The following is a 26,299-nucleotide window of genomic DNA, read 5'->3' as shown; positions in this document are numbered from 1 at the left end:
AGCATAGGCTTTATGACTCAGTTACCAACTTTCCTGGTCATAATTTGGTTTCCTGTTTCCTGTGATCTTACAAGCACACTGAGACATAAATTAGCCGGCCATTTTTTAGCCCGTTAGCCCAATAGCCTGTTTTGCAAATTCAACTTTTGTGATTAATCAGGAAGAGTCAGATACATAGAATGACTTGAGTGATGTACAATGCATCTGATGTAGTGAGCTGTAGCTCACAAAAACTCCTATGCTTTTTAACAGTATTTGTTAGTCAGAAAAGGATTCCTGATCATTTTGCTACCATTGACTAATACACTTTCCCCTTAAATTGCCTTTGTCATTAATTTACGATTCAGTGGCTGTATTTTTATGACACATTTGTCCTATGATCAACTTAAAAATTCTGGCAGAGGTTTTGCTTAAAAATTCTGGTTCCATAATACTCCAATTATAGCCCTCTAAATTGAAATACGATTATGCTCAAGCTTTGATACAGGAATCTGTGATACTTCTGATCAAGCTTTCATATGGTGTTGTAAATTGGCTAGAATCATTTAGGTGAGATGGGTGGTGTGGAAATTTAATAAACAAACAAACAAACAAACAATAAATACTTCAATGCAGTAGGTAAACAAAGCTCAGAAAGAAGTATATATTTCCATTACTTCTTTGGCTTTCTATAGACACTTCCACATGGCACTGTTCCATTCTTCCAACCCCTCCCATGATTTGAACCTGTCTATATAATCATTTTTATGCTTGCCAAACATTGAGAACAAGAAATAAATTTCAACTTCCAGCCATCCAGTAGCAGAGGCTAAAAAATTTTGTTTGCTGCTTTGCACCATGAACTACAGCTGTTCCTGAAACTATCAAAATTTATACCACATAAAAGTGTAGGAGTGAATAAATTGCTTCTCTCATCTCAGGTTTTCTAACTCTTCACAAATACCTCCAGTGAACATAGACTCCTCCTTCCCTCTCTCTCTCTCTTCCTTGAGAATTGTAAAGAGGGCATGACACCATGATTCTATAGCCAAGTTCTTTTTCCAACAGCTATAATTATGGTTATAGGGTTTTAGTGTAAAGCCTCTTAAGTATGGGCATTGGGAGCCAGAGGTATAATCCCACTTGCATCCATAGGAAGAATGCAGCAAGAATTTTGATGTGGACTGTTTATATAAGAAGGGGGGATCAGCACAAATAGGACCTTTTTTTAGTTACAAGGATAGTAAAACTACCTAGAAACTGATAAGAAAGATCAAAAATCTAGTTTATTGATATGACCATGAAAATTAACTTCAGATGGGAAGTGATAGGATAAAACAAGAGTTCCTGTAAATCGGAAAATGATTCACCTTGAAACTTTGCAGAATCCCAATATTACAAACTGGAAAACAGTTTTCCATTTGCACCACAGCAAATGCAGAAGATGATCAGCATGGTTTCCCAAGGAGGTAGAAGTAATATTACATTCTATGTGGAAGTCATAGACAAGATCAGGGACTAATATTTAGGGAGCCATAGATTTATCCCACTTCAGCAATTCTCAAACTTACAGCTCAAGAAAAATATTGTAGTTATGGCTTCAAAGCTTACTTTTGTAACATAGGACACATCTGGATGGTATTTAGGTGGCTTCAGCAAAAGAAGTATGCGGTCATATAGTTGAATGCCATTGAGAGATGTTACCCCCATATAAAGAAAGATGCCAAAGAGTACTGCAAGTGGAATCAGCTTCAAGATGGGTTCCATGAGTATGGACAAGCCTGTAGGTAAGCAAAAGTCAATACTCCAGATTAAAGAGATTTAATTTAAAAATATTAATTTAATTAAAGATTATACAATGCACATGAATCACCCCATTGGAATGGAACAATTGTAACATTCTGCTTTCCAATCAGAGGAGATAAGGAAAGTAATCTTGCCTACCATTCTTACTCATATCAGCTGGGGACAAAAAGACATTCACAAGCAGAGCACAAAGTCAGTAATCAATCTTCCTAGTGACTAGGCTTCAGTTTTAGCTTATCAAAGATATATATATTTCCCTGGAATGCGAGAGCTATCCTTTTGCATATTGAGTTAAGCACTTATACGTTCAGATATTCTAAAAACAATCACAACTTCTTGTAACAACAGTAGGAACAGGTGAATTGGATATGATGGGAATAAGGAGTTTCTCAAAGCTCATATATCTATAGCTTATAGTTCAATGTATGCACTGCAATTAAGCCTTAATGCAAATAATGCAAAGGAGGTTCAAGTCCTATTACAGATAATCCTTCACTTAGGATCACAACTGAGCCTAAAATTTCTGTTGCTAAGCAAGACAGTTGTTAAGAGAGTTTTGGCGCATTTTACAACCTTTCTTGCCACAGTTAAGTGAATCACTACAGTTGTTAAATTAGTAACACAGTTGTTAAATGAATCTGGTTTCCTTTCCTTTCCTTACTTTCTGACTTTGCTTGTCAGAAGGTTGTAAAAGGTGATCATATGATCCGGAGACATTGCAACTGTTATAAATACATGCCAATTGCAAAGAGTCTGAATTTAGATCACATGACCATGAGAATGTGAAAAATGTTCGTAAGTCATGCTTTCAATGCTGTTGTAACTTTGTCTCTGAACAAATGGTTGTAAGTCAAGGACTACCTTTATCTGCATCTATTATTTTCTTTTTTTTTAAGGCACATAATTTGTTCTTTAACCATTTTAAATGTGAACAGGATGTAGGCTGTTTTAAGCTAATTCTTTGACAATCATTCAATATGTTGGTGATTACCTTTAAAGTCTTACATATCATAGGATAAGATTATTTGTGGAACTGCCTTCTCCCATGAACCTTTGCTCAACCCACATGATCCGTCAGTGACAGTACTCTGTTTTGAATCTTGTCATCTTACGGGATCCTAAGAAATGTGCGTTTTTTGTATTTGCCCCTGCTAGATGGAATCATCTCCCACTACCATGAATACACGATAGATAGGCCCCAACTCTGCTTGTCTTTAGGAAAGATCTTAAGATCCGGCACTTTCCTCAGTTATTAAGGATGAGTGGGAGTTCCTCTTGTGGCTGTTCTGTTGTATGCTTGGTTGCCATATTACATTTACATTTTATATTGTTGTAAATAGTTTTCATTTAAAAAAAAATATTGGTTGTTTATGTTGCATTCTGATCAGAGTCACAATGTCTGAGTTGGACAGTCTTATAAAACTTGAAATAAATAAAAATAAAAATAAATACAATCAATTGAATATTTTGTAGAAGAACTCACCCACAAGAATAGCCACCAGGAAGCCTGTAACCCTCTGTTCCTTGACCTCCTGGATGCAGGCCTTTTCTCCTGGCAGAGTAGTCTTGGACATAACTGTCAGAGCATTAGCATGAGTGACAGACCTCACTGTGGTGGCACTCAGCCAGGGCATGCCCAAAAGTGGTGCGATACCTCCCATTCCAACAATAAGAAGGAGATCAAGATGGAAACCTGAACCCTTCAGCACCTTCCTCTCAGGTTTGCTTACAATCAGCCTGAAGCAGTAGCAAAATTTGAACAAAATATTTGTTATTTTAATATTGTATAATAGATCTGACATCTCTGCCCTAAGGATCAACCAAAACATCTTTGTCAAACTTACATGCATATTTTATACTGGAATTGATATGAAATCAATGTAAAATTGGAACCACATAATCACCCATTTCTTATCTAAATCCAGGAGGCATCTTGTATCCTGACTTCCTTTCCCCCCTCTTTTTATCTATTGCATGTCCTTTTGACATACTCTATTTCTGGGTCAATCATTACTTATCTTCATTTTATCACATCTTTTTCATCTGTTCCCAATTTCTTACGTGGTGATCTGTGTCTCCAAGAAGATGAGAATGAAAACTAGGAGAGCTGGCAAAAATGCAGCAAACATCATCCATATGGGGAATGTTTTTCCTAATGGATGGATAAACCAATTCCGTTCTTCAGGATTTGAGACTTGAAGGCCTTTGGGAACTTTCAATTTCTAGGAAAAGCAAAAAAAGTAGAAAAAAAATCAATGGACTCTAGATCCGTTAGTATGTTGCTCATCCCAATATGGAAAACAGGACCAGTCATTTAACATAACAATTCTTTTCCTTTTGGATATGGATGCCAAAAGGGAAGATTGGATGGCTTTGTGAATTCCTTTTTGATTTTCAATTCACTACAATCCTACAAGATTTTCCGTTCACTACAAGACCTCTGATACAACATAATAATTTCTCCATTGTCAAAGTTGAAATCAGATTCAATAGCCATTGCAGCTAACTTCTATAGTTGGAATGGGCAGATTATTTGTTTTAGGCCCAGTACTCTTCAACATCTTCATCAATGATTTGGATGAGGGAATAAATGGGGAACTCATCAAATTTGCAGATGACACCAAGCTGGCAGGAATAGCCAACACTCCAGAAGACAGGCTTAAGATACAGAAGGATCTTGACAAACTTGAACATTGGGCACTATCTAATAAAATGAAATTCAATGATGAAAAGAGTAAGGTTCTACATTTAGGCAATAAAAACGGAATGCACAGGTACTGTATAGATGGTACCTTGCTCAGTAGTAGTAACTGTGAAAGGGATGTTGGAGTCCTAGTGGACAACCATTTAAATATGAGCCAGCACTGTGCAGCAGCTGCCCAAAAAGCCAACACAGTTCTAGGCTACACAAACAGAGGGATAGAATCAAGATCACGTGAAATGTTAATACCACTTTATAATGCCTTGGTAAGGCCACATTTGGAATACTGCATTCAGTTTTGGTCGCCACGATGTAAAAAAGATGTGGAGACTCTAGAAAGAGTGCAGAGAAGAGCAACAAAGATGATTAGGGGACTGGAGACTAAAACATATGAAGAATGGTTGCAGGAACTGGGTATGTTTAGTTAAAGAGAAAGAAGGACTAGGGGAGACATGATAGCAGTGTTCCAATATCTCAGGGGTTGCCACAAAGAAGAGGGAGTCAAACTATTCTCCAAGGCACCTGAGGGTAGAACCAGAAGCAATGGGTGGAAACTAATCAAGGAGAGAAGCAACTTAGAACTGAGGAGAAATTTCCTGACAGTTAGAACAATTAATCAGTGGAACAGCTTGTCTCCAGAAGTTGTGAATGCCCCAACACTGGAAGTCTTTAAGAAGATGTTGGATAGCCATTTGTCTGAAACGGTATAGGGTTTCCTACCTAGGCAGGGGGTTGGACTAGAAGACCTCCAAGGTCCCTTCCAATTCTACTATTGTAATGTATTATTATTTTAAGTCTCTCAGGCAAACTCTCTTGAAAAAAAATCAAAATCATTCAAAGAGGCAGATTGTGTATCTTCTGGAAAGAAAGGGCATTAAGCCCCAGACTGTTAAGACTAGAAACAAAAGAAGTTGAGCTGCATTAATAAATAAAAGAATTGTTACCTGAGTGTAGGTATCTTTAATAAAATTGTCTGCCAATGTCATGATAAAGATGGCAATAGGGACACCAAAGTCACCAATCACCCGGCGAAGCTGTCAAAAAATAAGAAGTGTGTTAACATGGCGGTAATGATTGGGGGATAGAGTGGATTGATGTATCAGAAGTAGAGAAGAGATTCTCAGTTTCTAGATTGCTGCCCATACTAGCATTTGAAAGAAAATATAACAATACATTAAAAAGTCTGCTCTAAAATCCAAATGGTGGTCTTCTCTATTTTTTTTCATAATAACAACAGGGAACTTTTAAAATTGTTCTTAGAGGAAATTTCCCCATTTGAAGCTGGTAGAACTTTCACAATGCTACTCAGCCAACACTGTAGTGTTACACAGTCTATCCTCGTTACTATTATTTTGGCCCAATTATGGTTCAGTGATTATAAAGAGTGCTAGAAATTGCTGGTGTGGAAATGACCACACACTCAGCTATTAATGCAGGATTGAAACCTTTGGCCCTTCAAATATTGCTGAAATACTCCTAGCAGCCACAGCTATTACGAGCAATTGTCAGAGATCTGCAAACTGTAATTCAGCTATACCTTCAAACTTCCTGTATGTGTGCTAATATATTATTTTTTTAAAAAAACCTAAATGATGGAACAGACATTTGTATGTTGGGGAAGGAAGTACAGCTGTAATTTCATAATAATATATTGGGACTTTCATCTGAAATATATCAAGAATAAATTGTGCAATTTATCTTAATTTTGCTACCTAAGTCAATACATGTACTAAAAATGACACATTTCTCTTGCAGCACAATATATTCTGTGTGAGTTTATACAAAAATTCTGTTTTAACTGAGATTGATATTCTGATTACCAAATATGATAGAATAGCAGTTTTACTGAATTTCACAGGGATTACTTTCAGGCTTTTAATCCATGTTTATCAGCATCTGGATCTATATCTACATTTATGTCTTTGGATATAATCCTTGTGAATTCTATTATATAAAATTGCAATGCTAAACACAATAAGAGTTCTGTAGGAAACTAAAACCCTGTCTCTTTGTTTAAAACCTATATACTTTTTTGACTTCTAAGATTTCCTTATATGTCTGTAATTTTTTTAATCCACCTTTATAAATTTACACATTAGTATATATATATTTAAACTGAGACCCTTATGCTCAATCAATATATTTCTATGTTCATTACAAACCATCCAGTCTTGTGGTTGTCCATTTAAATACCAGCTTGAATGTTGCAGAAAAGCAGCTTATTTTATTTATTCTTGGGAGGGTCATCCAGTGAAATAACTTTTGGGGACTTGTTAAAGCCATCAATTCAATTATTAAATAGCAAGCATCTCTGAATTCAATAATATTTATTTCCAAGTAAGTGGATTTCAGTTTATGTGAATTGCAGCTCCATTGATGATTAAATACTTTGCATTTTCTATTATAATATTTGTAACTTAAGCTGATAATTATAACCTTCCTCCCAGTATCCCACAGCTTCAATTTATAGTGCACTTGATTCCTATTATGGATGGAACACAGTAGATTAAATCCCTGTAGGCAAGCACAGATTTAAGCTGCTTTCTTTCAAAAGCCTAAGTAAAAATTCTATTTCATCCAAGCCTTAAGGACAATTTACCCTGCCAGGGAAAAAACTGCTGTTTTTGAACTTCCGTAAGAAGAAAGCAATGAAAAATGTTCCTCCCATCAGCACAAGAGAAAGCAAAGCAGTATTTGGTACAGGTCCCCTTGGTTCTTCATCTGGGGGAAAGGTGATGTTTTTATACATCTCTTTCAGAGGGTGCTCTTTAAAAATCTGCAATGGAAAGAAAACAGGTTTGAATGCTGAGCAAGGAGAAAAATGAACTTTTTTGATAGTAAGATTATCTAATACGGACTCAATAGATTATTGCTTCATGTGGCAGAGAAGTTCTTATCCACCCCTTCTAACATAGTTTTTAATGACCATATGAAGGTAAAGGTAAAGGTTCCCCTCACACATATATTCTAGTTGTTCCCAACTCTAGGGGGCAGTGCTCATCTCCGTTTCAAAGCTAAAGAGCCAGCGCTGTCCAAAGATGTCTCTGTGGTCATGTGGCCAGCATGACTAAATGCCGAAGGCACACTGAATGCTGTTACCTTCCCACCAAAGGTGTTTCCTATTTTTCTACTTGCATTTTTGCATTTTCGAATTGCTAGGTTGGCAGAGGCTGACAATAGGAGCTCACGCTGTTATGTGGCGCTAGGGCAGTGGTGGGTTGCAGGCAGTACGCCCCGGTGCGGGCATACCAGTGACTGTCTGGAGCACCTGGTACCATTCCGGTATGGTGCTCCAGAAGGCTCACTCACCTGCCCAGGTCCTTACCTGTATTTAAGCTCTTCGGTGCTTCCGCACGCACACACGGAGCGCACTGCGCCTGTGCGATGCTCCGCCGAGCAGCTGGAGCATCGAGGAGGCTCACGGAGGCATCGCAAGAGGTATTTTATGCATGCGTGCGCTGTGCGTATGTGTGTGTTCATGTGGTGCACGCCGGGCACTGCGCTAGGGATTCGAACCTTTCTGATCAACAAGCTTAGCCACTGAGCCACCGCATCCCTCTGACCATATGAAACTGGTAGGTATAATGTATAGATATAGACTTAGTAGAATAGATCAGGTTTTGCTGATTTCTACAACATAGTGAGGGTCTCAAGGTATTTCTTAACTGATTTACTGCAACCAACAAATATCTGTTTTCCATCCACCTACAGAGAGAAGGATTGGTTACCTCAGCAGATTATTTAAAGTAGAGATGAGTTAAAATATGTTCTTTTAGCCATTGATCTCTCAAGACTTTTAGGATTTTGAAATCTAGCACTATGATCTGAGTTGGACCTGGAAACAAACAAGTAGTTAATTGTAGTCTTTTAAAATGTGCAATATGAAATCAAGCTAATTTAGGTAGCTGCCTTCTGTATAAAGCCTATGAAGAATTTTCAATGGCAAATCCCCAAACAATGTAATTGAGTATTTCTGCTATGGGATTCTCAGAAAGAAGCACATGATCCCTTTCTCATAACAGTCGCAATTATCTGATCAGTCATTTTTAAAGAAGTGCTTTCACTATTTGTTCACAAGGATGGTTCTAGAAGACTAGAGTTCAGTACCTTTAATATATACGTATGGACTTCAATTTCCAGAATTCTACAGCCAAAATATTGGTTGAGAATGCATACTTGCTTAAGAAGTTACACATCTTAAAGCTGTAGAATTTCAGAAACACTTCTGTAAAGTACTGAACCTTTTTGAGATCAATCACTACTGGGAATAAGATGCAGGAGTATACAGATCTTTGATCTGATGCAGCAGGTTTTAAATCCTCATTCCACTTGTTAATAAGGAGATTTTTTTCAGAACAGATTTGTAGGATAATGTCACATTGGATGAGTTTTCAGGCTAAATGTGGTTTTAGAAACAGAAATTTTTTTTTCTGTGATGGGATTTATATTATGAAAATGATTTATCCTTTCCTGCTTCCTTTCTGTCATTGGCTTACATACAGCCTGTTTCCCTGAAAATAAGACCTCCCCGGATAATAAGCCCAATTGGGCTTTTGAGCGCATGTGCTAAAATAAGCTCTTCCCCTCAAAATAAGCCCTCCCCAAAAATACTGCAACACAGCAGCAGCCACGAAGTGACCACACTTGCCCCCACCTGCACCTCAAAAATAATAAAACCTCCCCACACATAAGGTAGAGTGCTTATTTCGGGGGTCAAAAGAAAATAAGACCGTGCCTTATTTTTGGGAAAACATGTTATATGACTGAGAAGGCAAAGTAAGAAAAAAGAAGAAAAAAATTCCCTTGCTCCCAATATTATTTCTCTCCTCCTAATATTATTTTTATTAATCAGGTCAAATGAATAAATACATGTTGTAATTTGTCTGCATTTATATGCATTTATCCTGATTTCAACAAAGGGTAGCCAAAATAGGAAACCTCACATTAATAAATCATATGTATGTATTTCATTCTTCTTTAAACTTACATTCTACTCGTGGCAATATGAGTGTATTCTTAAATATAAATGAACCCAAATTTCTGTTCTGGAAGTGCATTCAACTCTTCCCCCACTCCTCTTTCTGTCAAGAGTAGCATGTAGGAGTCTTATTTTGAAGACTTGCAATGAGCCTGACTCATAAAGGAATGAATTTCCGGCAGCTGGCAGTACATAAAATAGACTGTTATCTATAATTCCTCCTTTTCTTTACTCTCACTCATAATTAGTTTAACTATATTTATCCAATTAACCCAAGGTTGGAGCTTTGCATAATACAGGAAACCAGGTAACAACTACACAGGCTAGGTCTGGGATGGCGAATTTATGCCACGCGTGCCACAGATGGCACGTGGAGCCATTTGTTAGGGCACGCGAGTTCAGCCTTTTTTAAAGCCATTTTTCGCCTTACCCAGGCTCCAGAGGCTTTATAAGAGCCTGGGGAGGGCAAAAAGAGCCCCCCTGCCCCCCGGAGGCCGTCTGGATGCTTCTAGGAGCTTCCCTGAAGCCTCCGGAGCACAAAAAACCTGGCCCTATGGGCAAACCGGAAGTTCGGGAACGGACTTCCGGTTTGCTCGTGGGGTTGCTTTAAGCCCTCCAGAGGCTTCAGGGACCTTCAGGAGGCTTTCCTGAAGCCTCCGGAGGACTAAAAATGACCCTAGGAGCAAACCAGGACTTCCGGTTTGCTCATAGGGTTGTTTTTAGTCCTCTGGGGACTTCAGGGAAGGTCCCTGAAGCCTCCGGAGACCTTGGAGGGGCAAGGGTGGTTGTTTTTGTCCTCCCCAGGAACCTATAAAGCCTCTGGAGCCTGGGGAGGGCGAAAAAAGCATGCAAAAAATGGGGAGCGCCTCATGCACGCATGCGCACTGGGGGGGCTCGCACGTTGCATTATGGGTGTGGCATGCCTGCCCACGACCCCCCTGCGCTCTCCCCCTTATGGCACGCGAGCCAAAAATGGTTCGCCATCGGTGGGCTAGGTTCTTCCTCAGATATGCAAGGGCACAGAGTTTGCTCATGTTAAACAATATTTAACAAAGTTTGTGGGTTTTTAAAAATAAAGATGGAATAGCACGGGTTTAATAATAAAAAAGAAAAGCAAACAAACAAAGGAGTTATGACAAACTATAATCAATTACTACTTGCTTTGCACGCTACTAGCCAATGAGAGAGAGAAGCTTGGTGGCGGCAGCAGCATTTGCAAAACCACCAAAAATAATCATAGCTGCAATGTTACCTCCATAGGGTGGGGCAGGGGTGGAGGGGGCAAAGGAAGCAAAGCAACAGACAAAAGTGGCCATGTGATGATATTTCAAATATTCTTAATGGGATATTCAAACTCCTGCTTGCAGATGCTGATTTCTTCCTGCAAATTTTGTGCCAAATAAGCTTTGGAATTGTTTGTTCAGAGGGCAGGTATTCCCAGGGACCATTAATTGCTAATTGGCAGGGGTGGAAAGGACAACTGGACACCAAGAAATTACTTCTTGAAGTTGGAAGATTCCCAATATTGATGTTTAACTATAACTGTGCTCTTTGTGTAACTGAGTTAATTGCTATATCAGTTGGGTAATAGTTTGTTGGTACAGAAGCATATGTTGAAGAAACTGCTTCAATATACATTTTCATATTTCATTAGGGCATTCAAAAATGGCTACACATGCCTATTTCAGGAACTGAGTAATAAAAACGTATCTAAAATCTACAATGAGACAATAACAGTTGATCTGACAAGAATGGGGTTCCTAGTGCTCAAATTCTGAATGATGATAAACTAATAGCAATATCTGCAAGACAGAAAATAAGGAACATATCATCTCATATATAAAAACATTTTCTTTCTATTTGCCAAAGAAGAATTTGATTCTTAAAATATAAAAGTAGCAATTTTTTTAGGAATTTCTTCCAGGTATTTGTTTAATTTTTAATGCAGATCTGGGGTTATTCCATTTTGAAACTGTAATGTTAACATATCTTTTCATAAGAATCTAAGACTCTGCAAAGAAAAAGCTCCAAATCAGGTGTTATTTAGGCTTTCAAAGTCTTTAAATTTTCCTGATAAGGAGCTGAGGAAAATGCTAAAACATTAGTACTGGAATGAGAAGAGGGATGTTTATGAATCATATTTCCCTAGGATTTCTTGAGCTATTATCTAAGTTTAAGATTATGTAAGCATGAATTTCCATGGTATCTACCTTCCCTAGATGCTTCCTCAGTTGAGTCATCATCTACTTAATAAATTTTTGAAGGAAATACCCAATGCTTAGAGCTCTTCTGTGTTTTCTGGATTGCTTTAACAAAACCTGTCAGTTGCCATATTTACTTAATCCTTGAGGTCTTTGTGTCTGAGTTAGTATAATATATACATAATCCCTGCCATACTATCACAGAATCAAGGCCCGTGTTATTAGATGTGAACGAATAGTATTTTGATATATTTGTATACCATTCAGGAAAAGTGTTGAAGGGAGATATAGAAATCTCTTAATAATTTTTTTAAAAAAAACCATATTCGGGTATGGGGATTAAAGGCACTAAAATAGACGCTGAGAGCTTTGAATTCAAGTCCTTCTTTAAGCATAGAAATAAGGTAGGACAGTCATTTTTTTCTCAGCCCTAGAATAGGAAGTAAAAAACACCCCAGAAGACAATACTGAAGGGGGGAAAAACACCAGAAAACCACTTCCGAAAATGTTGCCAAGAAAACTGCATGAATCTGCCCATATACTTACCCAAAATTTGAGACAGATTCAAAGGCTCGTAACAATAATGTTCCTTAAAGCTTGGATAATTTTGCTTTAATCTTCAAATATCCATTAAAAACAAATGAAGAAACCCATTGGAGTTCTCTCCTTTAGGCTATATATTTTAAAAGACCCAGTTAAAAGACATTATTCAGAAGTAAGAAATTCCTGGCCTTCAAGATATGGTTGACGTAAAAGTTACAGCAACCCTTATTCCTGGTCAGAATGGCTGGTGAAAGGTGTACTTTTTGAGAGATATGGGTTCTCTACCCATGGATAGTTGGTGAGCAAAATGAAGCACTGCCCAGCTTGAGTTACAGTAAATAAATGCTAATTTTTCTTCCCTTGGCAATCAAAGTCTGTAAAATTAATGACCATCTGAGCTTTATGATCATTCAGCCTGGACTCTATGCTGTTATGTTTGTGCTGTAGAAACAGACAAGATACACTTATCTGTGTATGGCAAGAAAAAGACTGACATATTTGAGAACCATTTGACTCCCACTTATTATTGGTTTTGTGAAGAAGTTAATTACCATACTCCTTAGCTTGGAGAGGGATTGGTTTGATGGCTTTGATCCTAAACAGTGGTGGGATTCAAATAATTTAACAACCAATTCTCTGCCCTAATGATTTCTTCCAACAACCAGTTCACCTAATTGCTCAGAAAGTTAACAACCAGTTCTCCTGAAGTGGTGCATATTGGCTGAATCCCACCACTGATGTTAAGTATCAATTAGATGGCTTTTGAAATTTCTTGGCTATACGTTTTAGTTAGTTAGTCACATGGGATCTGGAAAAACTCTGCATCATTGAGGTATATCATAGCTTTATTCCTTTTTTAATTTTTTTTTCAAGATTGACTAATTTGTCAGAAAAAAGGACCAGGTCTTTTCATAGACATTGAGCTGACCTCCTGGAACTCAGAATGAGAAAATAGATAATCAGACCAAAGAAACCAACGATTCTGACTTATAACTATAACAATTTGGAAGAATGGCTGGATTAGATGAGAAAGTTGAAAGCTTCAGCGATTGCTGAATTTGGGGGATTTACCTGTTTCACCCATTTACATTTCACACTTTCTGCATTATTTGTTTGCAATTTACATTCTATCTTTCTTTCAGGAACTATAGATGGCATACATAGGTCTTTTTCCTCCAATTTATCCCATAACATCAACCCTGAAAGATAGATTGCCTGAGAGAATGACTGCCTGAAAGTTCACCCTTCTAAATTTGTTTACTGCAGAAAGATGGTTTACTGTTTTTGTTGCTGCAACAATAGGCAACAACAATCTGTTCCCCCTCTAGCCAGCAAAGTAGCAGATAATATTGCTCCCACTAGCATCACAGGTTCATTGCAAAAGACAGAGAAGCAGAAAAGCTTCCCCATTTTCTTAGCAACCCTGATACAGACGGCTGATTTCCTTGTAACATTAACCAAGGGTGGGGAGCAAGGTAGGTTGTTGCTGGTTCAGCCCGGTTTGGCTGAACCAGTAGTGGCAGCGGCGGGAGGCTACGCCCACCTATCTGCATATTTCTGCACATGCATGAAGTGTTGCATGCGTGAGAGTGCATGAGAACGTGGGCACGAGTGAACCAGTAGTAAACCGGTTATCAACCCACTACTGGGGGGGGAGGGGGGAACAATAGTCTGTTCAATGCTGACCGACTTGGGCATTGAAGATTTCCTAGCATCTCTGTATGTCACTATTCAATTGCATGTATGTTTTTCTGATTTTATGGGGAAAGTGCCATGAATCCTTGATGTGAGACATTATTTGATTCAATTACATAGAGATATCTTCATGAATGACTTAGATGAGGGAATAGAAGGGGAACTCATCAAATTTGCAGATGACACTAAGTTGGCAGGAATAGCCAACACCCTAGAAAACAAGCTCAGGATCCAAATAGATCTTGAAGAATGGGTCCTATCCAACAACATGAAATATAATTTGGAGAAAAGCAAAGTTTTACACCTAGGCAGAAAAATCTAAAGGCACAAGTACAGAGTAGGTGAAACCTGGCTCAAAAACAGTAATTGTGAAAGGGATCTTGGAGTCCTAGTGGCCGATCACTTAAACATGAGCCTGGAGTGTGTGGCAGCAGCCAAAGAAGTTAATACAATCCTTGGTTGTATGAACAGAGACATAGAATCAAAATCATGTGAAGTATTACTACCACTTTATAAATCCTTAGTAAGACCATAACTGCAATATTTCATCCAGTTTTGGTCACCAAATTATAAAAAAGATGTTGAGACTTTGGAAAAATGCAAATAAGAGCAACTAACATGATTAAAGGCCTGAAGACCAAAATATATGAAGAACAATTGCAAGATTTGGGTATGGCCAGTCTGGAGAAAAGGACTAGTCTGGAGAACTCTGGAGAAAAAGACATGATAGTAGTATTCCAGCATTTGAGGAACTGTCACCAAGAAGAGGAGGGGCGCAAGTTATATTTCAAAGCATCAGAAGGCAAGACAAGAAACACTGAATGAAATTCATCAAGGAGAGAAACAAAACCTGGAATTAAGGAGAAACTTTCTAACAGTGAGGATAATTAACCAGTGGAACAGCTTGCCTTCAGAATTTGTGGGGGCTTCATCAATGGAGGTTTTAAAGAAAAGACTGGACTGCCACTTGTCTGAAATGGTTAGGGTTAGGGTTAGGGTTAGGGTTAGGGTTAGGGTTAGGGTGATGGCACGCGGAGCCATATCTGCCAGCACACGAGCTGTCAGATCCAGTGCGCATGTGTGTGCAGATTTTCGGCTTTCTGAAGGACCGAGGGAGGCCATTTTTGCTCTCCCGAAGCTTCAGGAAAGTCTCAGTTTCCTGCTTCTGGAGGGCCTCCGGGGAGGCAGGGGAGGCTTTGCATTACGGGAGCAGGCACGCATGTGCGCTGTTGCATGCCTGCGCTCACATTTTTGGCACCCAACAACAAAAAGGTTAGCCATCGCTGGTATAGGGTCTCTTGCTTGAGCAGGGAGTTGGATTAGAAGATCTCCAAGGTCTCCTTCAGCTCTTCTCTGATTGATTGATTAACATTTTGGGCTCTGATAGTAAAATGACGGATCTCAGCTGCAGGTGCAATAGTGGTCTTCAAATCTTTAGGCAACCATGTATTTGCCCCATGTGGGAAAAATGAGACATGAAGTAGCTCTATTTTAAGATGGCTGTAAGAGTTTGGTAATTCTCTATGTAGTCTACATACCCATGATTAATGCAAAAATATTTTATTGAATCTAATTTTCTAGATACAGAACATACCCTAATTATGTGAGCTGAAATGTATAGTATGTCAGGCTTAGATATGGTTGGCTGTTCTGTACTTCAATGTATGTTGTCCATAAGGCTTAGCAAAGAATATATGTTGGGTCTCCTCATATTTGTTGGTGATCAGTATTAACTTTTTATCCATCTGAAAAAGATGAAAAACATGTTTTCATCTTCTCCAGTAGGATGAGCAAACTATTTCTTCAGGCATTTATTCTTACATTAGATTACATTAGGACGGAATTGGTTTTGCATTTATTCCCTGAGACCAGAAGGATGTTACTTGGGCTTTGCTCTCTGAATGCTTGGCTTGTTCTGTGATTGTGGTGGAATGCAGATTTTGAGGCTGATTAACCATGCTGTCCTTGATCTATCAAACTGAGTAGCGATTTGGAGAGTAATAGTCCCAACACAAGAAGAGACAAGTGGAGGAGAATAGTAGGCTAACGAAAGCCACTCTAGAAACCAAAGATGGCAGCATCTTATCACAGGGTAACTCATATGTAACTTTTCTATATATGAGCATTCCTCAGGAGACAAAGCAGTGAAAGAAAGAAGGAAGATGGCAAAACATGCTACCCTGCCACCAGACTTTTAAAAAGATATTAAAATCAAGATTGAGTTGACTGATAAACTATATCCATTTACTATTTAGGTCAGCTGTCCCAGCAAAACATAGTGTGTGTGTGTGTGTGTGTGTGTGTGTGTGTGTAAACAGTCTCAAAATGACAAGTGTGATTGAAGTCCTATTCTCTTTTATCATGACACTCGTATTGCACAGACTGGAATGCGATCAAACTTGGGTCATCTGGTAGTAACTACGTACCATTTTCACCCTACTACTTGGATTCCCCTGCTTCCAAGATCTCAACCCTCCATCAGCCCTGAGCTAAAAAGGCAACTTGAAAACAAATCATTGTCAAGAATATCTATCCAGGTGGTTGCTAAAATTTGATATCAACACGATAGCACTTGTTCAACCATTACATTTCTGCCTAATAGCTATGCAGGCGGAAGTTCTGGAGTTTGTGATCAACACAACTGGGGGGTACTAAGTTGAAGAAGGCTGACTTTTGTTGTAAAGGAGTAGCCATGCTAATCTTCTGCAGAAAATAGCAACAGTCTTGTGGCAGTCTTCTGGGACATTCTCGAATTTCATAGCCTTAAAAGCTAACAAATCTATTTCGCATGAGTGTTTCACATTCAAGAACATAGAGATATTAAAAGATTCAGTAGTTCTGCAAGATTTGGGCCACTTTTAACTAAACAACAAATTTACATTTATTAATTGATTCCATTTTGGAGATGTGTGGCACCCTCTTGTGGTGTTCCCAGTGTCAGGGTATTCCTAGATCACATGATGATAATAAATTAACCTTTACAGTGCTGCAAGATATTTTTTGATGTCTGAAAAGATTAATATGGGTAGAGATGGGGAGGTTAATGTATGTCTGGATCTTTTGCTTAAAGATGTTAGACATCCATGTTTTCTCTGCTTCTTGATTCTCCTGGTGTTTCAGCTCATCATCTCCAATCTTTGCCTTGCCTTATCCAGTTGTCCTGAGCTATCTCATCCAATACTATCAAATCTCTGTAGGGATAATTCTAAATGAAACCACCTGCAATAGCTCCCTTTCAGCCTTCTTCCAGTTCTTCTCCCCCCCCCCCAACATCCTTCCTGCTGCTTAGTTTCTATGGAAACTGTATCTAGGCAGTGTTGCTTCCTGGACCAGCTTGTTCTGGGGAGTGGGCTTGGCAAAGAGTAGACAGGCAGATCTCTGAAGCAATTTTACAAAATTCCAGAAGCAAATGCTCTATTAATAACAGTAATCTTGTATAATGGTGAGGCTAAGAGGAAGGGGTTTATGGCAAAACAGTTTTAAATACTTGAGGCAAAATAGCATATTGTAATCAAGTTATGTGTTCCATTAGCTTGATGCTAACAGAACACCTTTCATTTTTCCAAGCATGCAAAAATATGGGTTACCACAGATACCATGTTTCCCTGAAAATAAAACCTGGTCTTATATTTTTTTTAGGGGGGGTGGCTCCAAAATAAGCATTAGGGTTTATTGTCAGAGAAACACAATATCGGGGTGATTAACCTGGCTGGGCACCACACATCCCAGCGTGCGCTAAAGAGATGGCAAGCGCACAGAGGCCAACAGTGTCCGGCAGCAGCTACAGCCTACTGATACCATGGTCAGTGCACTTTAGGACTGCATAGCCTGTACAGCACAAGTGAGTGGATTACTTGTCCCAGTAGAAGACTGAGACAGAGGCACGGGGAAAGGCAGGTGAGTAGGATATGTTGTGTGGGCCACGAGAAAGCAGAGAGCTGGTGAGCTGGAGTGGGAGAGCAGCTGTGGGAGGCTCATCTTTACATTGCAGCATCGGTAGCCGACGGAGGCAGAGGCACAGGAGGGAAGACAGGCGATTCCAAGGTGCTGCGTGGGCTGCAGGCAAGCTGAAAGATGCGAGGACAAGCCTCCTGCAGCCACTTGCCTGTGTCAGGCCACCGACTCTCAGCTTTCCCACGGCCCAAATGGTATATCCAGATCACATGCCTCTCCCCACACCTCTGCCTCCATCTGCTGATTGGACAACTCTCTGCCTCCATCTGCTGATTGGACAAGTAAGCAATTCACCTGCACTGCGTAAATTGCACAGCCCCAGAGTCACCAACCAAGGTGCCGGTGGGCTGCAGCTGCTACTGGACACCATCAGCCCTTGTACCCTTGCTGCCTCTGGTGCTGGTCACATCCCCACACATCCCGGCTGATGATAACCTTAACTGGGGCTTATTTTGGGGGTAGGATTTATATTAGGAGCATGCTAAAAATCAGGATAAGGCATAGTTTCTCATTAGGTCTTATTTTGGGGGAAATTGGGAGGCCTAGCCTTTTAATCTTGATTTTTTCATTTGTAAAATGGGACTAAAATTGAGCAGGATATCATGAAAAATAAGTACCATCACAGGTACACTATGAAATATTTATTATGATAGGCATGGTTACTGACATGGGGAGGTTGTAAAACAGAGGTCTGCCATTCACTTTTATAAATGATAATTAAACTGAGTGGCAAATTGACTGTAAACGACAACAGAAGGACAACTAAGCATATGAAACATGGATATACATAGAACTTTTAAGATGATGAAATAAAACAAGATGTTCACCGTTTGTTATTCTATGCAAGGGAATTGAAATGAATATTGAACAATGAGGTTTGCTACTCATAGACAACTAAAGGTAATCTAATCCAAGACATGGAAAAATCAGAGAGGGAACATGAAATACTCTTACAATGGGAAAGTATTGAGACTTAAAGGCAGAATCACAAATTGGGGGGCACGTAAGGATGTATAATTATATAAAGATAATGATGAGAATATCTGGGAATTGTAACCAGGTCTACATCTCGACCAAATTTAGGCTGGGGGGGAGGTCTAAAGTACAATGACAAGATATATATATATATATATACTTTTTTGCTCTAATTTTCTTTTTTTTAAAAAGAATATATGTTTAAAATTAAATATGTATATTGAAAAGGAACTATAAATACCATCAACATAAAATGGAGCTTCCTCAGAAGCTGAAATACACCAAGCAAATGAGATGGAGAGTGGGAAGAAAAGGAGAGGTAAGGGAAGGAGAGAGGGATAGGAGAGAGGGTAGGAGGGGGAAGAGGAGGAGAGAAATGAGGAGTGGAAAGGGGAGAGAGGAGTAGGAGAGAGGAAGGGGAAGTAGAAAAGGGAAGAGGACAGAGAGAAGAAAGGAGGAAGGGAGAAGGATGAGAGAGGGAGAAGAAAGTGTATGGAGAGCAGAAGAGCCAATAACTGTTTTTTTCTCCTTTTTTATGGGGAGTTGATGGTAAGATGAATTGATGTAAACATTTAATAATATAATATGATATTGGCTATGTAATAGTATACATGTGATTATATGTTGTGAAAATGAAAAATAAAAAACTTTACAAAAAAAACCTAGAACTATAAAAACCACAAAATAGCAAATCATAAAACCAAAACAAAACCAGAGCCTTTGCATCCCCTTAGTATGCTCCATAACCAACACCAGGCATTCTTACTTTGTCGAGCACCTGGGTAAGGCTAGCCTTCCAAAGGGCTAAAAGTCCTGCTAAATCATTGGGGAGAGGATGGTCCCATAAGATAGGGACAACCATGAAAAAGACACATTTTTCTTTGGCCATTTTAAGTTTAGTGGTTTATGTAATTATTACACCTACTCTTCTGCTTTTTAAATACCCAGAGAATTTTAAATCACCTTTATTATTCGAAGCATTAATTAAAAATGTTTGCAACAGCGTAGTTACTGAAGGCAGTTGTTGTTAAAAAAGGAGAAGCAAAAATAAATATTGAGTCTGTTAAAATACACACTGCTTCAACATTTGCCTAAAAGTAATAAACCTGGAAATCAAACTAAGATGTGGAAAAGGTTAATTGTTTATTCATCTTGTAATCCATGACCATTACATGGATAGCAAGATACCCTGGATATGTGAAATTAGAAATGCAAACTATACAACTAACACACATGTTCTTCTCAAGTCATAAGAGTTGCTGTAAAAGAACATATGTGACCTGAAATGTAATATACAAGTTATACACAAGTGTGATATGCAAGCTATACAGTGACAGGTATGCCATAATATAATGTGATTTAGCAAATGCATGGAGAAGTTGAGGGGATGCAAAAGTAACCAGGGCTTTCTTTTAATTTTGGCCAGAATGTCTCTAATTTTGTGAGAATTTAAAGAATTCTAGAACAAGAAGATAATATTTATCAAGATATACTGCTTAGAACTCAGGACTCCAAATCTACTTCAAAATAATCCCCAGCATTCTAGCACAAGGAATAAATGACACAATGAAGAGAAAAAAACTTAGTGCCTTACTCTGAAGTCAGCCTTACCTCAATCAGTGCATCAGAAAAACATAATATTTCAGTAGGCAAATGTCCATATCCCTGTCATAGATTTGGATATACTATTGCCTTATTACTGTAATGTCATCAAAATATGTTACGACATATCCCCAAATTTCAACCACATAGCCAATGAATAGAAATTCCGAGGGTTGTTGTCACCAAATAGAATACAAATATTTGGAGAAGGTTGCCCTCTAAGAAGCAAAATTACCAACAACTGTCATGCAACAATACAGAAGGTACAAACACAATAAATCACATTACCTTGATGAGTTTGAAGAAAGTTTCCAGGATGAAGATGAGGGAGATGAGGATTGAGAAGATCTCCTGAGTGTAGCGAGAGATGAAACGCACCAGGAAGCTGCCCTCAAAAGCCACCACCAATAGCACTATCAGTATCAGCCAAAAGCCAATCCAGACTCTTCCCACAAGGTATTCATAGCCATTATCCACACAAAACTATATGGATAGAAAATGAGGTATGAGGAAAGTAAAGAAAAATGCATAGACTACATAGCTGAAATGCTATTTTTTCCTCTTCATTTGCACTTTCACTTTAATAAAACAGATATCTGACCTCTTATCAGCCTTTCCAGGTAGACATCCTATAAGACTTCTGTCTTGGCTAGTTGGGAATTGGAAAGTTGAACACATATATGAGGATGTGGAAAAATGACCTGTCTAATTTTTTCAAGCTTATGATCACAGTGATAAAGCTTCAGGTTTAATATCTGTGGGGAGATAGCTGTAATCTAAATTTGTCTTCAAATGTTTTTGTTTTGTTTTGTTATAGCATTTCATAATGCTTTCTTACAAATGTACTGTACTTAAATTCCACAGTGATTATTATAGGAGTTTAAATTAATATGTTAAGTTATCAGATTGGAAAAGGCACAATATTCTATTGCTAGGGAAATAAGACTGAGCAAGCATGATCTGTAAAGTTTCTAATAATGTAGGAATAATTTTGTTATATGAAACACTGTCTGATTAAAACGCCAGCTAAAAACGTCTTTATTACTCGTTCCAGCACCTAGAAATGGGAGATACGCTATCCTTAGACATGGAGATTGTTTCATCTCGTATCATATAGCCAAAAATTATTCAATTATTTCCAAAATTGTCCATTGCGTTAAAATAATGTAAGCAAATGACCACCACTATGGATTGTTTACCATAGTTGCTTAAGCCATTATTTGCTGAGCACTCACAGCACATAAAAAAATTATTTGCAAAATGAGAATTGATGGAATCAATTTAAGACTTGTGGACTTCAACTCCCAGAATTCCTCAGCCTCCTTTGCTGGCTGAGGAATTCTGGGAGTTGAAATCCACAAGTCTTAAAGTTGCCAAGGTTGGAGACCCCTGAAATGCATTATAGTTTAAGGAAATCAAATCCAGTTGCTCCCTTGTAGCAACAAGTCATAGTGATTTCTGGCAGGACACTTACTTTATAAAAAGCTTCTTCAAAGACCAAAAGGGGGCCAGAGAATCCCACAACAAGGAGAGGCTGAGCTCCCAGCAAGCAAAAGAGTCCACTCTGAACTGCAGTAGAGAGTAGAAGCTCAGAGACTCCTATCAGACGTTTTGTCTTTTCAGCTGAAAGCAAACAGGAAACAATTAGCATAGGACTAGCCCAGGCCTTCTTTCGTCCCCGCTTTTCCATTGTGCAGGAGTCAGAGATTCAGATGGGGTAGGATTTGTGACAATAGAGTGCCTATTTTTCAATACAAAATCTTCCCGGTAAGACATGAAATCAAATTGAGCAAATACCTCATAAAACTTTTTTCAAACTACTTTCCACTGTCATTGGAGAAACCTACCTTTAAGCCAGTGTTTCTCAGCCTTAGCAATTTTAAGGGCGATAGACTTCAACTCCCAGAATTCTCCAACCAGCTGTGCTGGTGCTGCACTCTCAGAATTCCCCAATCAGTTAGCTGTGCTGGTTGGGGAATTCTGGGGTTGAGGTTCACAGATCTTAAGGTTACCATGGTTGAGAAATAATAGGCTAGCCCATACAGATCATTCAAATTTATTTGTTTTTCAGGTTATCCACTTTAGGAAGCAGCTGAAAAGAATAAGAAAGGAAGAGAAGTCTGGGCTGGCAGTCCTTTTTAATGTGGGAGAGAGCAGAGCTTGATTTAATGCAATGGCTGCTTGGGGAATGCTCCTCATGCGTGGAGGTATGTGCTCACATTTTTGAACCAGTAGCGAAAGTAAGTGAATACCCCCCCCCCCCCCCGCTATAATGGTATGTGGAGGATGATCTTGATGGTAAGGAAAAGAGATGCTGCCTGGGAAATGATCAGACAAGTGGGAGAGAAACCTGCAGTTGTTTAACAGTTAGAGAAAGAAACATAGGAAGGACCTGCCTTGATCAGGCTGTGAAAAGAGAAAGTAAGAGATCTGTACTTTCAGACTTGCAAGATTCTGTTAATGCAGCCTTAAAATAAAGTAGTATTAGCAGGTCATGTTTTGTGTCTTGTTTGTCTAGGACAGTGGTGGGCAACCTTTTTTTTCAACTGAGCCAAATCTCGCCAAAACCACGATTGAAATTTATTTTGAGAGCCACATTTTTAAAACCGAAAATACATAGGACGGTACACTGTTTTTAGTTTCAATAAACTCTGGCATTTGAAGCACGCAAGTCTTAAAGCTGTCAAGTTACAAGATCCTTGCATCCCTAACTCTTTAGGAAAAAAACCCCAAGGGGTCTTCAAACCTGACAGCTTGAAGACTTGTGGACTTCAACTCCCAGAATTCTGAGAATTGAAGTCCACCAAGGGCATCAATCATATTAGCCCAGGGATCTGCAAAATTGGCTCTTAAGACTGGTGGACTTCAACTCCCAGAATTCTGAGAATTGAAGTCCACCAGTCTTAAAACAGCCAACTTTGCAGACCTCTGTGTTAGCCCAAAGCCTGGCGCTGGGCGGGCCTTGCTCCCCCATTGGTGGAGCCCCAAGAAGCGAGGAGGGAGAAAAAGAAACGGAGGCTAAGGAGCTTCCCCCCGCCCCCTCCCAGCAAAAATCTAACTGGGAGCTGGGCGGGCAGTAGCAAATTAGCCGATCACACCCCATGATCGGTTAATTTGCTACTGCCCACGTGGCGTGATCGGCTAATTTGCTACTGCCCGCCCGGCTCCCCGGTTAGATTTTTGCTGGGAGGGGGTGGGGGGAAGCTCCTTAGCCTCCGTTTCTTTTTCTGCCTCCTCGCTTCTCGTCCCCGCCCGACTTCAGGATCCTCCCTAATCATTGTGGATCGAAAAGAAAAAAGGGAAACGGGCGCTTGTTTTGAAGTGCCCGAGAGGAGGGAGGGGAGCGGGCGCCCGGCACACAGAAGAGCCGCGTTAAAATGTGTAAAGAGCCGCATTTAAAATGTGTAAAATGTACCCAACACTGAAATCGATATGCTGGAAATGTAAAAAAGAAGAAGGGACCTACTACCACATGTGGTGGACATGCCCGGAATCGCAAAAATACTGGAAAAGAATCTGGAAGTGGGCACAAGAAATTACGGGGGAACAAGTAAAGTATAAACCCGAAACCCTTTTATTAGGAATAATTAAAGGGAACTATACAAAAAAAATTAAATATTTACTAACACATATATTAACTATAGCTAGAATTGCCTTCGCCCAATGCTGGAAGCAAAACAATACACCGCCAGACGAATTAGTGATAAAAAAAACTTTGGAGTGCGCAGAGATGGACAAACTAACTCAAAAATTACAGGACAAAGAAGAATCGGAATACTACGAAATTTGGAATAAGTGGTATGAATGGTTGGATAATAAGAAAAACATTTAAGCCGAAAACAATATACATAAATAAATATAGAACTGTATATAAAAATAGGTAAATATGTTAAATATCATAAAAATGTATAGATAAAATGACATAAGGATTGTAATATATGGTAAAGAGAGGAAAACATACATAGATACGACGATGTAACGTTGTACAAACTGTTGATATAAAGAGTGTAATATGTGATAAAAAGACAAAAACAATAAAAAATTATTCGAAAAAAAAAATGTGTAAAGAGCCACATGTGGCTCGCGAGCCGCGGCTTGCCGACCACTGGTCTAGGAGAACTGACAAACCCTTACCCCTTTTAAACATGCAGTGTACACATTATATATGTGCTCGATACATTCTCCCTTCTGTTTAACATCTACATGAAGCTGCTGGGTGAGATTGTCCATCACCGTGGGCTGAGATATCATCAATATGCTGATGACAGTCAGCTATATATCTTGGACCATGGTGAGTTGAGTAATGACATGATCTCTCTCTTGTAGTGCTTGTAGGTTGTTAAGGCCTGGATGGGGAGCAATGGGCTGAAAGTGAACCCTAATAAGATGGAATGGGTTTGGGTTTGGGATTCTTTGGCCCATGGATAATTGCCATTTCTAGTCTTGAATGGGGTAGCACTGCCCCAGACATACTCAATGCATAATCTGGGGGTTCTTCTGGATTCTACACTCCTGCTTGATAGTTAACAGGTGATAGTTGTGACTAGAAGGGCTTTTGTGCATCAATTGCACCCTTTCCTTGACAAATTCCTGCTCACATTCATTCACACCTTAGTCTTGACACACCTCCCATCTTGACTATAGCAATGTACTCTACATGGGGCTGCCCCTGAAAACTATTTGAAAGCTTCAATTGATTCAAAATGTGGCCCACATGATTTGTGCAGGCCTAGATGTGCTCGTGTATCACCTGTCCTGCAGGAGCTGCATTGGCTACTAATTTGCCTCTGGGTCCAATGTAAGTTACCATTTATCATCCTCAAAGCCCTACATAGCCAGATTATTAGAAGGACCATTTTTTCCTGGTCACATCTACCCAACTCACCAGAGTGGGAAGGCAGAGAATGCTATGGATCCCATCTCCTCTAAGAATTCCATCTAGTGGACCAAGAAGGGATGTGATGGCTCCCTCCCTGAGAAGATAAGATTGGCCCCCACTTTTACACTCTTTTGCAAGACCCTGAAGACCTGGTTTTGCCAACAGGAAACCTCAAAGTGGATCTCATCTGGTGGCTTGTTTGATTGTTGCCACTCGTCCTGTGGGAGGTTACTGCTTTTTTATTGTTTTTGATGTTAGATTATAATTTGTGTAAACTGCCCACAGTTTACTGAGGGTGAATTGGATATAAATAAATAAGTTCAATGAACTTATGAATGAAAGCATTGGGGCAATACATAAATTTCCTCTTACCCTCTCCAAAAATAATTAAGTAAAATTATATGGTTGAAAACTATAGCATTACACCACTCTTGCATTGTTTAAGTTTTGAATAGAATAGAATAGAATAGAAGAATAGAATAGAATAGAATTCTTTATTGGCCAAGTGTGATTGGACACACAAGGAATTTGTCTTGGTGCATATGCTCTCAGTGTACATGGTGGTACAGAATAGACATTTCCATTCTCCACACTGTTTTTTTTACTATTTGCTTTTATTTTGAGCATAATATAGTAGAAACCTGGTATATATTTTAGCAAGATGAATGAGTTGGCCTTTGGCAAGACCTCCTTACAGCTTCCAAGTGTCAGGTAAAATAAGTACATATCTTCTGTTTGATAAGCATAGCATTCAATATTGGCTGGCTTTTGAGTATCTTGCTTTTTTTAAAAAAATGGGACTGTTTTCACAATACTAGTCATTACAACTGTTGTGTATTGTGACCTTGTAGCTGTCTGCTCCTTTCATCCCTTGCCTTTTGATAGATTCAAAAACCTAGATCTATGTTGTTAAATATATTTTGCAATTCCAGCAATCATTTTCAATTCAACCCCTTCAAATCTATGATTACTGTATCACACGATTC

At 39.0% G+C, this 26,299-nt stretch overlaps 1 protein-coding gene across 3 annotated transcripts in view; it reads right to left on the bottom strand.

The window, feature by feature from the left end:
* Positions 1-26,299, bottom strand: part of SLC4A1 (solute carrier family 4 member 1 (Diego blood group)) — a 67,507-nt gene that overhangs the window by 10,761 nt on the left and 30,447 nt on the right. For all 3 annotated transcript variants that reach the window (XM_081933299.1, XM_081933300.1, XM_081933301.1), the window contains 7 exons: positions 21,909-22,057; positions 20,723-20,917; positions 7,086-7,262; positions 5,431-5,520; positions 3,847-4,007; positions 3,269-3,522; positions 1,591-1,760 (listed from right to left, as the gene is read on the bottom strand). In XM_081933299.1, the coding sequence (XP_081789425.1) occupies positions 1,591-1,760; positions 3,269-3,522; positions 3,847-4,007; positions 5,431-5,520; positions 7,086-7,262; positions 20,723-20,917; positions 21,909-22,057 (1,196 nt within the window). The remainder of the gene's footprint in view (positions 1-1,590; positions 1,761-3,268; positions 3,523-3,846; positions 4,008-5,430; positions 5,521-7,085; positions 7,263-20,722; positions 20,918-21,908; positions 22,058-26,299) is intronic.

This window comes from Natrix helvetica, assembly GCF_964273705.1.
Source record: "Natrix helvetica genome assembly, chromosome: Z".
Taxonomy (NCBI): Eukaryota; Metazoa; Chordata; class Lepidosauria; order Squamata; family Natricidae; genus Natrix; species Natrix helvetica.
This window is presented reverse-complemented; position numbering and strand designations above follow the sequence as displayed.